At 37.9% G+C, this 12156-nt stretch overlaps 2 protein-coding genes across 4 annotated transcripts in view; one reads left to right on the top strand and one right to left on the bottom strand.

Moving 5' to 3' along the window:
- The window catches only part of PLAAT1 (phospholipase A and acyltransferase 1), a 717153-nt gene that overhangs the window by 450852 nt on the left and 254145 nt on the right, over window positions 1-12156 (top strand). The window lies entirely within an intron of this gene.
- LOC128656360 (probable cation-transporting ATPase 13A5) overlaps window positions 1-12156 on the bottom strand; it is a 252554-nt gene that overhangs the window by 113878 nt on the left and 126520 nt on the right. The window contains exons 15-16 of the mRNA XM_053710220.1: window positions 11167-11323; window positions 6959-7076 (exon numbers count right to left, since the gene is read on the bottom strand). Coding sequence (XP_053566195.1) covers window positions 6959-7076; window positions 11167-11323 — 275 coding nt within the window. The remainder of the gene's footprint in view (window positions 1-6958; window positions 7077-11166; window positions 11324-12156) is intronic.

Raw genomic sequence — 12156 nt, 5'->3', positions numbered from 1 at the left:
ATTAACCCCTAATCTGCCGACTGGAACTCACCGCTATTCTAAAAAATGTATTAACCCCTAAAGCTAAGTCTAACCCTAACACTAACACCCCCCTAAGTTAAATATAATTTAAATCTAACGAAACAAATTAACACTTATTAAATAAATTATTCCTATTTAAAGATAAATACTTACCTGTAAAATAAATCCTAATATAGCTACAATATAAATTATATTTATTTTATAGCTATTTTAGGATTTATATTTATTTTACAGGTAACTTTGTATTTATTTTAACCAGGTACAATAGCTAAAATAGTTAAAATAATTACAAAATTACCTGTAAAATAAATCCTAACCTAAGTTACAATTAAGCCTAACACTACACTATCAATAAATTAATTAAATACAATATCTACAAATAAATACAATGAAATAAACTAACTAAAGTACAAAAAATAAAAAAGAACTAAGTTACAAAAAATAAAAAAATATTTACAAACATCAGAAAAATATTACAACAATTTTAAACTAATTACACCTACTCTAAGCCCCCTAATAAAATAACAAAGACCCCCAAAATAATAAAATGCCCTACCCTATTCTAAATTACTAAAGTTCAAAGCTCTTTTACCTTACCAGCCCTGAATAGGGCCCTTTGCGGGGCATGCCCCAAAGAATTCAGCTCTTTTGCCTGTAAAAAACACATACAATACCCCCCCAACAACATTACAACCCACCACCCACAAGCCCCTGAAGATCTTCCTACCTTATCTTCACCATACCAGGTTCACCGATCGATCCAGAAGAGCTCCTCCGATGTCCTGATCCAAGCCCAAGCGGGGGGCTGAAGAGGTCCATGATCCGGCTGAAGTCATCATCCAAGCAGGAGCTGAAGAGGTCCATGATCCGGCTGAAGTCTTCATCCAAGCGGGAGCTGAAGAGGTCCATGATCCGGCTGAAGTCTTCTATCAACGGCATCTTCAATCTTCTTTCTTCGGGAGCCATCATCTTCCAGCCGACGTGGAACATCCTCTTCTCCCGACGCCTACTCGCCGAATGACGGTTCCTTTAAATGACGTCATCCAAGATGGCGTCCCTCGAATTCCGATTGGCTGATAGGATTCTATCAGCCAATCGGAATTAAGGTAGGAATATTCTGATTGGCTGATGGAATCAGCCAATCAGAATCAAGTTCAATCCGATTGGCTGATCCAATCAGCCAATCAGATTGAACTTGCATTCTATTTGCTGATCGGAACAGCCAATATATTCCTACCTTAATTCCGATTGGCTGATAGAATCCTATCAGCCAATCGGAATTTGAGGGACGCCATCTTGGATGACGTCATTTAAAGGAACCGTCATTCGGCGAGTAGGCGTCGGGAGAAGAGGATGTTCCACGTCGGCTGGAAGATGATGGCTCCCGAAGAAAGAAGATTGAAGATGCCGTTGATAGAAGACTTCAGCCGGATCATGGACCTCTTCAGCTCCCGCTTGGATGAAGACTTCAGCCGGATCATGGACCTCTTCAGCTCCCGCTTGGATGATGACTTCAGCCGGATCATGGACCTCTTCAGCCCCCCGCTTGGGCTTGGATCAGGACATCGGAGGAGCTCTTCTGGATCGATCGGTGAACCTGGTATGTTGAAGATAAGGTAGGAAGATCTTCAGGGGCTTAGTGTTAGGTTTATTTAAGGGGGGTTTGGGTTAGATTAGGGGTATGTGGGTGGTGGGTTGTAATGTTGGGGGGGGGTATTGTATGTGTTTTTTTTACAGGCAAAAGAGCTGAATTCTTTGGGGCATGCCCCGCAAAGGGCCCTGTTCAGGGCTGGTAAGGTAAAAGAGCTTTGAACTTTAGTAATTTAGAATAGGGTAGGGCATTTTATTATTTTTGGGGTCTTTGTTATTTTATTAGGGGGCTTAGAGTAGGTGTAATTAGTTTAAAATTGTTGTAATATTTTTCTGATGTTTGTAAATATTTTTTTATTTTTTGTAACTTAGTTCTTTTTTATTTTTTGTACTTTAGTTAGTTTATTTCATTGTATTTATTTGTAGATTGTATTTAATTAATTTATTGATAGTGTAGTGTTAGGTTTAATTGTAGGTAATTGTAGGTATTTTATTTAATTAATTTATTGATAGTGTAGTGTTAGGTTTAATTGTAACTTAGGTTAGGATTTATTTTACAGGTAATTTTGTAATTATTTTAACTATTTTAGCTATTGTACCTGGTTAAAATAAATACAAAGTTACCTGTAAAATAAATATAAATCCTAAAATAGCTATAATATAAATATAATTTATATTGTAGCTATATTAGGATTTATTTTACAGGTAAGTATTTAGCTTTAAATAGGAATAATTTATTTAATAAGTGTTAATTTATTTCGTTAGATTTAAATTATATTTAACTTAGGAGGGTGTTAGTGTTAGGGTTAGACTTAGCTTTAGGGGTTAATACATTTATTAGAATAGCGGTGAGCTCCAGTCGGCATTTTAGGGGTTAATGTTTGAAGTTAGGTGTCGGCGATGTTAGGGAGGGCAGATTAGGGGTTAATACTATTTATTATAGGGTTAGTGAGGCGGATTAGGGGTTAATAACTTTATTATAATAGCGGTGCGGTCTGCTCGGCAGATTAGGGGTTAATAAGTGTAGGCAGGTGGAGGCGACGTTGTGGGGGGCAGATTTGGGGTTAATAAATATAATATAGGGGTCGGCGGTGTTAGGGGCAGCAGATTAGGGGTACATAAGGATAACGTAAGTAGCGGCGCTTTGCGGTCGGCAGATTAGGGGTTAATTATTGTAGGTAGCTGGCGGCGACGTTGTGGGGGGTAGGTTAGGGGTTAATAAATATAATACAGGGGTCGGCGGTGTTAGGGGCAGCAGATTAGGGGTACATAAGGATAACGTAGGTGGCGGTCAGCAGATTAGGGGTAAAAAAAATTTAATTGAGCGGCGGCGATGTGGGGGGACCTCGGTTTAGGGGTACATAGGTAGTTTATGGGTGTTAGTGTACTTTAGAGCACAGTAGTTAAGAGCTTTATGAACCGGCGTTAGCCCAGAAAGCTCTTAACTACTGACTTTTTTCTGCGGCTGGAGTTTTGTCGTTAGAATTCTAACGCTCACTTCAGCCACGACTCTAAATACTGGAGTTAGGAAGATCCCATTGAAAAGATAGGATACGCAATTGACGTAAGGGGATCTGCGGTATGGAAAAGTCGCGGCTGAAAAGTGAGCGTTAGACCCTTTCCTGACTGACTCCAAATACCGGCGGTAGCCTAAAACCAGCGTTAGGAGCCTCTAACGCTGGTTTTCACGGCTATCGCCAAACTCCAAATCTAGGCCTTAGTTACAAAAAATAAAAAAATAATTTACAAACATTAGAAAAAGATTACAACAATTTTAAGCTAATTACACCTACTCTAAGCCCCCTAATAAAATAACAAAGCCCCCCAAAATAAAATAATGGCCTACCCTATTCTAAACTACAAATAGAAAAGCTCTTTTACCTTACCAGCCATTAAAAGGGCCTTTTGCGGGGCATGCCCCAAAGAATTCAGCTCTTTTGCCTGTAAAAAAAAACATACAATACCCCCCCAACATTACAACCCACCACCCACATACCCCTAATCTAACCCAAACCCCCTTAAATAAACCTTACACTAAGCCCCTGAAGATCTCCCTACCTTATCTTCACCATGCCGGGTATCACCGATCCGTCCAGAGGAGCCTCCGAAGTCTTCATCCAAGCCCAAGCGGGGGCTGAAGAAGTCCTTCATCAGGCTGAAGAGGTCCATCATCCGGCTGAAGTCTTGATCCAAGCGGGCGCTGAAGAGGTCCATCATCGGGCTGAAGTCTTCTATCAAGCGGCATCTTCAATCTTCATCCATCCGGAGCGTAGCGGAGCCATCTTCTTCCAGCCGACGCGGATCCATCTTCTTCTACCAACGTCTACTCGTCGAATGACGATTCCTTTAAATGACGTCATCCAAGATGGCGTCCCTCGAATTCCGATTGGCTGATAGGATTCTATCAGCCAATCGGAATTAAGGTAGGAAAATTCTGATTCGCTGATGGAATCAGCCAATCAGATTCAAGTTCAATCCAATTGGCTGATCCAATCAGCCAATCAGATTGAGCTCGCATTCTATTGGCTGATCGGAACAGCCAATAGAATGCAAGCTCAATCTGATTGGCTGATTGGATCAGCCAATCGGATTGAACTTGAATCTTATTGGCTGATTCCATCAGCCAATCAGAATTTTCCTACCTTAATTCCGATTGGCTGATAGAATCCTATCAGCCAATTGGAATTCGAGGGACGCCATCTTGGATGACGTCATTTAAAGGAACCGTCATTCGGCGAGTAGGCGTCGGTTGAAGAGGATGGATCCGCGTCAGCTGGTAGAAGATGGCTCCGCTCCGGATGGATGAAGATTGAAGATGCCGCTTGATAGAAGACTTCAGCCCGATGATGGACCTCTTCAGCGCCCGCTTGGATCAAGACTTCAGCCCAATGATGGACCTCTTCAGCGCCCGCTTGGATCAAGACTTCAGTCGGATGATGGACCTCTTCAGCCCGATGATGGACTTCTTCAGCCCCCGCTTGCGCTTGGATGAAGACTTCGGAGGCTCCTCTGGACGGATCGGTGATACCTGGAGTGGTGAAGATAAGGTAGGGAGATCTTCAGGGGCTTAGTGTTAGGTTTATTTAAGGGGGGTTTGGGTTAGATTAGGGGTATGTGGGTGGTGGGTTGTAATGTTGGGGGGGGTATTGTATGTTTTTTTTTACAGGCAAAAGAGCTGAATTCTTTGGGGCATGCCCCGCAAAAGGCTTTTTTAAGGGCTGGTAAGGTAAAAGAGCTGTTCTATTTGTATTTTAGAATAGGGTAGGCCATTTTTTTTATTTTGGGGGGCTTTGTTATTTTATTAGGGGGCTTAGAGTAGGTGTAAGTAGCTTAAAATTGTTGTAATCTTTTTCTAATGTTTGTAAATTATTTTTTTATTTTTTGTAACTTAGCTCTTTTTTATTTTTTGTACTTTAGTTAGTTTATTTAATTATATTTATTTGTAGGTATTGTATTTAATTAATTTATTGATAGTGTAGTGTTAGGTTTAATTGTTGATAATTGTAGGTATTTTATTTAATTTATTTATTGATAGTGTAGTGTTAGGTTTAATTGTAATTTAGGTTAGGATTTATTTTACAGGTAATTTTGTAATTATTTTAACTAGGTAGCTATTAAATAGTTCTTAACTATTTAATAGCTATTGTACCTGGTTAAAATAAATACAAAGTTGCCTGTAAAATAAATATTAATCCTAAAATAGCTGCAATATAATTATAATTTATATTGTAGCTATATTAGGGTTTATTTTACAGGTAAGTATTTAGCTTTAAATAGGAATAATTTATTTAATAAGAGTTAATTTATTTCGTTAGATAAAAATTATATTTAATTTAGGGTGGTGTTAGTGGTAGGGTTAGACTTAGCTTTAGGGGTTAATACATTTAATAGAGTAGCGGTGAGGTCCGGTCGGCAGATTAGGGGTTAATACTTGAAGTTGGTGTCGGTGATGTTAGGGAGGGCAGAGTAGGGGTTAATACTATTTATTATAGGGTTAGTGAGGCGGATTAGGGGTTAATAACTTTATTATAGTAGCTGTGAGGTCCGGTCAGCAGATTAGGGGTTAATAAGTGTAGGTAAGGTAGCGGCGATGTTGGGGGCAGCAGATTAGGGGTTAATAAATATAATATAGGGGTCGGCGGTGTTAGGGGCAGCAGATTAGGGGTACATAGGGATAACGTAGGTGGCGGCGGTGTACGGAGCGGCAGATTAGGGGTTAAAAAAAATATGCAGGGGTCAGCGATAGCAGGGGTGGCAGATTAGGGGTTAATAAGTGTAAGGTTAGGGCAGTTTAGACTCGGGGTACATGTTAGGGTGTTAGGTGCAGACGTAGGAAGTGTTTCCCCACAGGAAACAATGGGGCTGCGTTAGGAGCTGAACGCTGCTTTTTTGCAGGTGTTAGGTTTTTTTTCAGCTCAAACGGCCCCATTGTTTCCTATGGGGATATCGTGCACAAGCACGTTTTTGAAGCTGGCCGCGTCCGTAAGCACCGCTGGTATTTAGAGTTACAGTGGCGGTAAATTATGCTATATGCTCCCTTTTTGAAGCCTAACGCAGCCCTTCTGTGAACTCTAAATACCAGCGGTATTTTAAAGGTGCGGGAGAAAAAAAGCATGCGTAGCTAACGCACCCCTTTGGCCGCAGAACTCTAAATCTAGCGGATTATATTTTAATTTATATTTAATAATCTGTTTGTCATCTGAACTTTTATCTGACTGATGATTTTCCAGCATGTTTGGTTTGTTATAATTGCCATGGTCATGTTGATAGAAAACTTCTTTAAATTATGTTGATATTTACATACCACCAATTAAGCTATGACATTTAGCAGCAGCAACATCATTCACCATTGAACCAACTAATATGGTGAGAAAAAAAGGAAATGATTTTGTGTGCCGAAAACATTTACAGATATAAATAATAGAATCAGAAAGACAAATGCTTTTTAGCAAAGCAAATGTAAATACTGATATACAGTAAAAAAAACTTACATCAATGATACCCACCCATACACAAATTACATATGATAAAAAAATATACATATGCAATGATGTAGGCAAACATTTTACCATGTATGGACACACAGATATGAAAATGTATTGGCACAAACATAGTGATACATAGTTATCCTTGCACTGACACATTTTACACAGTTACTAACATGCATTGAGACACACACATATACTAGCACACTTTCAAAATAGAGATACAACAGATACACTGATGTTTTGATGGTTCTTCAGTAGAACCATTTAAAAAGCATGTTGATGTTTCACCATTGACTGATTTTTAGGATATTGTGCAAACTATTGCAAAATAACTTCTGTGCAAAAAAATCAAGACTTACCTAGATACATTTCCCATGTTAAATTCTCCATTGATTCTAAAAGATTTATATGCCAGACCGATGACTCGGAAACCTTGCTTTGTGTAGTAGTCAAGTTTACAGGAAAAGCTAGATGGCACTGTTAAAATAATTATAGAGGTATGAGTCATTGTCAAAATATACTCATCATTCAAATTAAATGAATAAAATAGAAATAAAAAATGAATAAAATAGAAATAGAAAGAACTAAGATAAGAATTCTGTACTTTTCAACCTTCTAGTTTATAGCGTTTATAGCTCTCAACCAGGTCTGCCACCCATACATGAAAATTGTGCAGACACAGACACAAATGCAAACATTTCAATATACAATTTCGCAAACTATTGCATGATATCATCAGAAAAAAAAATTCTAGAGAAAATGATGGATATACAGGGGCCAATTTATTAAGATGTGGGCGGATTGATTGACACCCCCTGTCACATTGATAAATATGCCCCCAAATGTCTAAAATAGTATACAATATCATTATGGTATGGAACATTTCTAAACTGTTTTCTAAGATTATGGATAGTTTAAGATTAGCCTGTTCTTTCGTTGATGTTCACAGGTTTAAAACTGACTTAATGAAGTTATTTCTCAGAATCCATAAGGAAATGTTCTAAATTGTCAAAACCACTGAGGCCTAGATTACAGATGTAGATCCATGAGTAGCACAGTGTGTATTATCTTTTGCATTACTTTACACTGTCATGCTTGGAGTTTACACAGGGTCCTCATCTTGCTGGGCTGTCTCTTTGCTGATGTGCCACTTGTGGTCTTTTGTGTCTACCTAGTTTTTTATTATCAGTTTTTTGTTTTTTGTTCTATCTAGCTACGCCTACCTGCAACTGTGGATCATTTGCAATTTTTGTCAGCCTATATAAACCTAGCCCTTTCTTGTTTTCTTTGCCCGCTTAATGACCTATTGCCTGTGCCCTGATTTTCCCCTTGCCTGTCTTCCAGATCCGGTTTTTGACCCTTGCTTGTGACCTGTTTTTCCCTTTTGCCTACTGTTTTTGCATTTTTTCTGTCAGCTCTGGTTATTACACTACACATTTGGATACCCCTTTGCCCTGCTCTTGGGTCCTATTCTGGACTACTATTTTACTAGCCTTCAGTGTTATTATGTTGTTTGGGTGTCTCTCCATCTGATGCCAACTAATGTCCAGGCACACACAATAAAAAACACAAAAACTGGAATTATAAGTATATGGTTAAATATTTCAACCAGATTAACTTATCAAGGCCATAGTCTAGTTTTCTTTTTTTCCATTCATTGAATTTTAGACCCATATCTTAAAGGGATATGAAACCTATTTTTTTCTTCTTTCATGATTCAGATAGAGCATGCCATTTTAAGCAACTTTCTAATTTCCTCCTATTATGATTTTTTTCCCGTTCTCTTTCGCCTAGATTTAGAGTTCTGCGGCCAAAGTAGTGCGTTAGCTATGCGTGCTTTTTTCCCCACGCACCTTTTAAATACCGCTGGTATTTAGAGTTCACAGAATGGCTGGGTTTTCAGTGCGTTAGGCTCCAAAAAGGGAGCGTAGAGCATAATTTAACGCCACTGCAACTCTAGATACCAGCGGTGCTTACGGAAGCGGCCAGCTTCAAAAACTTGCTCGTGCACGATTCCCCCATATAAAACATTGGGGCCATTTGAGCTGAAAAAAAACCTAACACCTGCAAAAAAGCCGCGTTCAGCTCCTAACGCAGCCCCATTGTTTTCTATGGGGAAACACTTCCTACGTCTGCACCTAACACTCTAACATGTACCCCGAGTCTAAACACCCCTAATCTTACACTTATTAACCCCTATTCTGCCGCCCCCGCTATCGCTGACACCTGGATATTTTTTTTTAACCCCTAATCTGCCGCTACTTATATTATCCCTATGTACCCCTAATCTGCTGCCCCTAACACCGCCGACCCCTATATTATATTAATTAACCCCTAATCTGCCCCCCACAACGTCGCCTCCACCTGCCTACACTTATTAACCCCTAATCTGTCGACCGGACCGCGCCGCTATTATAATAAAGTTATTAACCCCTAATCCGCCTCACTCCCGCCTCAATAACCCTATAATAAATAGTATTAACCCCTAATCTGCCCTCCCTAACATCGCTGACACCTAACTTCAAACATTAACCCCTAATCTGCCGACTGGAGCTCACCGCTATTCTAATAAATGTATAACCCCTAAAGCTAATTCTAACCCTAACTCTAACACCCCCCTAAGTTAAATATAATTTTTATCTAACGAAATAAATTAACTCTTATTAAATAACTTATTCCTATTTAAAGCTAAATATTTACCTGTAAAATAAATCCTAATATAGCTACAATATAAATTATAATTATATTGTAGCTATTTTAGGATTAATATTAATTTTACAGGCAACTTTGTATTTATTTTAACCAGGTACAATAGCTATTAAATAGCTAAGAACTATTTAATAGCTAAAATAGTTAAAATAATTACCAAATTACCTGTAAAATAAATCCTAACCTAAGTTACAATTAAACCTAACACTACACTATCAATAAATTAATTAAATACAATACCTACAATTATCTACAATTAAACCTAACACTACACTATCAATAAATTAATTAAATACAATATCTACAATTATCTACAATTAAACCTAACACTACACTATCAATAAATTATTTAAATAAAATATCTACAAATAAATACAATGAAATAAACTAACTAAAGTACGAAAAATAAAAAAGAACTAAGTTACAAAAAATAAAAAAATATTTACAAACATTATAAAAATATTACAACAATTTTAAACTAATTACACCTACTCTAAGCCCCCTAATAAAATAACAAAGCCCCCCAAAATAAAAAATGCCCTACCCTATTCTAAATTAAAAAAGTTCAAAGCTCTTTTACCTTACCAGCCCTGAACAGGGCCCTTTGCGGGACATGCCCCAAAGAATTCAGCTCTTTTGCCTGTAAAAAAAACACATACAATACCCCCCCCAACATTACAACCCACCACCCACATACCCCTAATCTAACCCAAACCCCCCTTAAATAAACCTAACACTAAGCCCCTGAAGATCTCCCTACCTTGTCTTCACCTCACCGGGTCCAAATCTGTCCAGAAGAGCCTCCGATGTCTTTATCCAAGCCCAAGCGGGGGGCTGAAGAATGACGTCCATCCTCGGGCTGAAGTCTGGATCCAAGCGGCGGCTGAAGAAATCCATCATCGGCTGAAGTCGGAAGTCCATCATCGGGATGAAGTCTTCTATCAAGCCGCATCTTCAATATTCTTTCTTCTGGAGCGGAGCGGAGCCATCTTCTTTCCAACCGACGCGGATCCAACCTCTTCAACCGGTGCCTACTCGCCGAATGACGGTTCCTTTAAATGATGTCATCCAAGATGGAGTCCCTAGAATTCCGATTGGCTGATAGGATTCTATCAGCCAATCGGAATTAAGGTAGGAATATTCTGATTGGCTGATGGAATCAGCCAATAAGAATCAAGTTCAATCCGATTGGCTGATCCAATCAGCCAATCAGATTGAGCTCGCATTCTATTGGCTGATCGGAACAGCCAATAGAATGCAAGCTCAATCTGATTGGCTGATTGGATGCAAGCTCAATATTATAATTTTAATACAAGGTTAATACATCTATAATGGATTAAAAAGTATTTTGTGTAATGCTATTTTCATATTGAACTTTTTTCACATTGTACTTGACTTTTCAATGATATTCTTTCCTATGTCTGTTTTTGTAATGTAAGCAAGGGTGAATGAGATAATGTTGTAGGGATGTCACATTTGTTTTCAGAACTGGGAACATATATATTGTTCTTGATAATGTTAGGTTCTGTCATTGTGTGATTTAATTAATGTCGCAAGTAGTCTCCCTGTGGTATAGGATTTTAAGACCAGCAGTATTTTGTGGCTTTTAATCTCCGAACTTGGCTTTTATACAATTCTTCTAGAAAACATCTAAACTTACAAACTGTACATTATAAACGGATGAAACATATAAAATATATTTGTAATCAAAATATATATATATAACTATAGTACTTCAAAACACAAAAGTCAGACTATATTTTCACACTGATTTAGCACAGTTCTAGATTAAATGAAAACCTTGAATTGTTTTAATAATGTTGTATAAAAGTAGAAAAGTATTGTTTTGTTTTCATACCTGTTTCTTGTTTACAAAAATGTATCACTGTCTCTGGAGCTCCCTTCAAATACACTGTAAGTTGATTTTCACCTAAAAATTGTGTGATGACAGACATTCTCTGCAAGCTAGAGGAAAATGGAAACTGGTGGAGAATGCAGATTCCTTTTACTGGGACCTTGACAAAACATGTAAAATAATTCAGATTATTTGTTTATGCATTGCTTCTAGTTGTACTTGAATATCATGTACATATCAAATTTTACAAATTACTTTCATAGCACATGCTTAATAATGATCATTAGCTTTTTTATATTTCTGTTTTTATGATAAACAGAACTCAGAATCAAATTCATTAATAGGAAGTATTGACACGTATTATAACCTATTACATGATTTATTCAAGGTATGCACAGATCAGTATTACTGTGAGAAAAAGTTATTTTTCACACTGCAAGGAAGCTGTATAATTAATTGCGCATTGAACGCTTTAGTTCTACAGACCAGAAATCAGTAATTGATAATGCATTATCGTGTAGCAAAGATTCCAATCTGGTTAATCATTCTTCTTTGCATGCTATTAATACAGTGGAAATGGTGGTTTGTTGTGTTATTGATTTAGATAATAATGTTTAGAGTAAAAGTGAATGAGCAGGTAGAGTTCATATTTATCTGGTGATGTTTCTTCCTAATCTCATTCAATATGGCTGGGGGGTAATGTCAGTGTGTTTTGCGAATGTGGAATGCCAATGTTCGAAAACTTTTTGGGAAACTCTGTAATAAGTGAAAAAGTGCTGTCTGGTGTTTATTTATCATGTCCCTTTATCTGTGAAATTTTATAGGTAAAAAAATGGCCCCATAAATGTGTCATTAATGGCCCAGGTTGCCAGTGGAGCGCTATTGATATATATATATATATATCCTATATTATAAAAGACAAGAGTTTGTCTGAAGCCGTCATGCGCAGTTCAGACAAACTCTTGCCGCTGATCGCACGCGCACCCTTGGCCA

This window comes from Bombina bombina, chromosome 4, assembly GCF_027579735.1.
Source record: "Bombina bombina isolate aBomBom1 chromosome 4, aBomBom1.pri, whole genome shotgun sequence".
Classification (NCBI taxonomy): Eukaryota; Metazoa; Chordata; class Amphibia; order Anura; family Bombinatoridae; genus Bombina; species Bombina bombina.
This window is presented reverse-complemented; position numbering and strand designations above follow the sequence as displayed.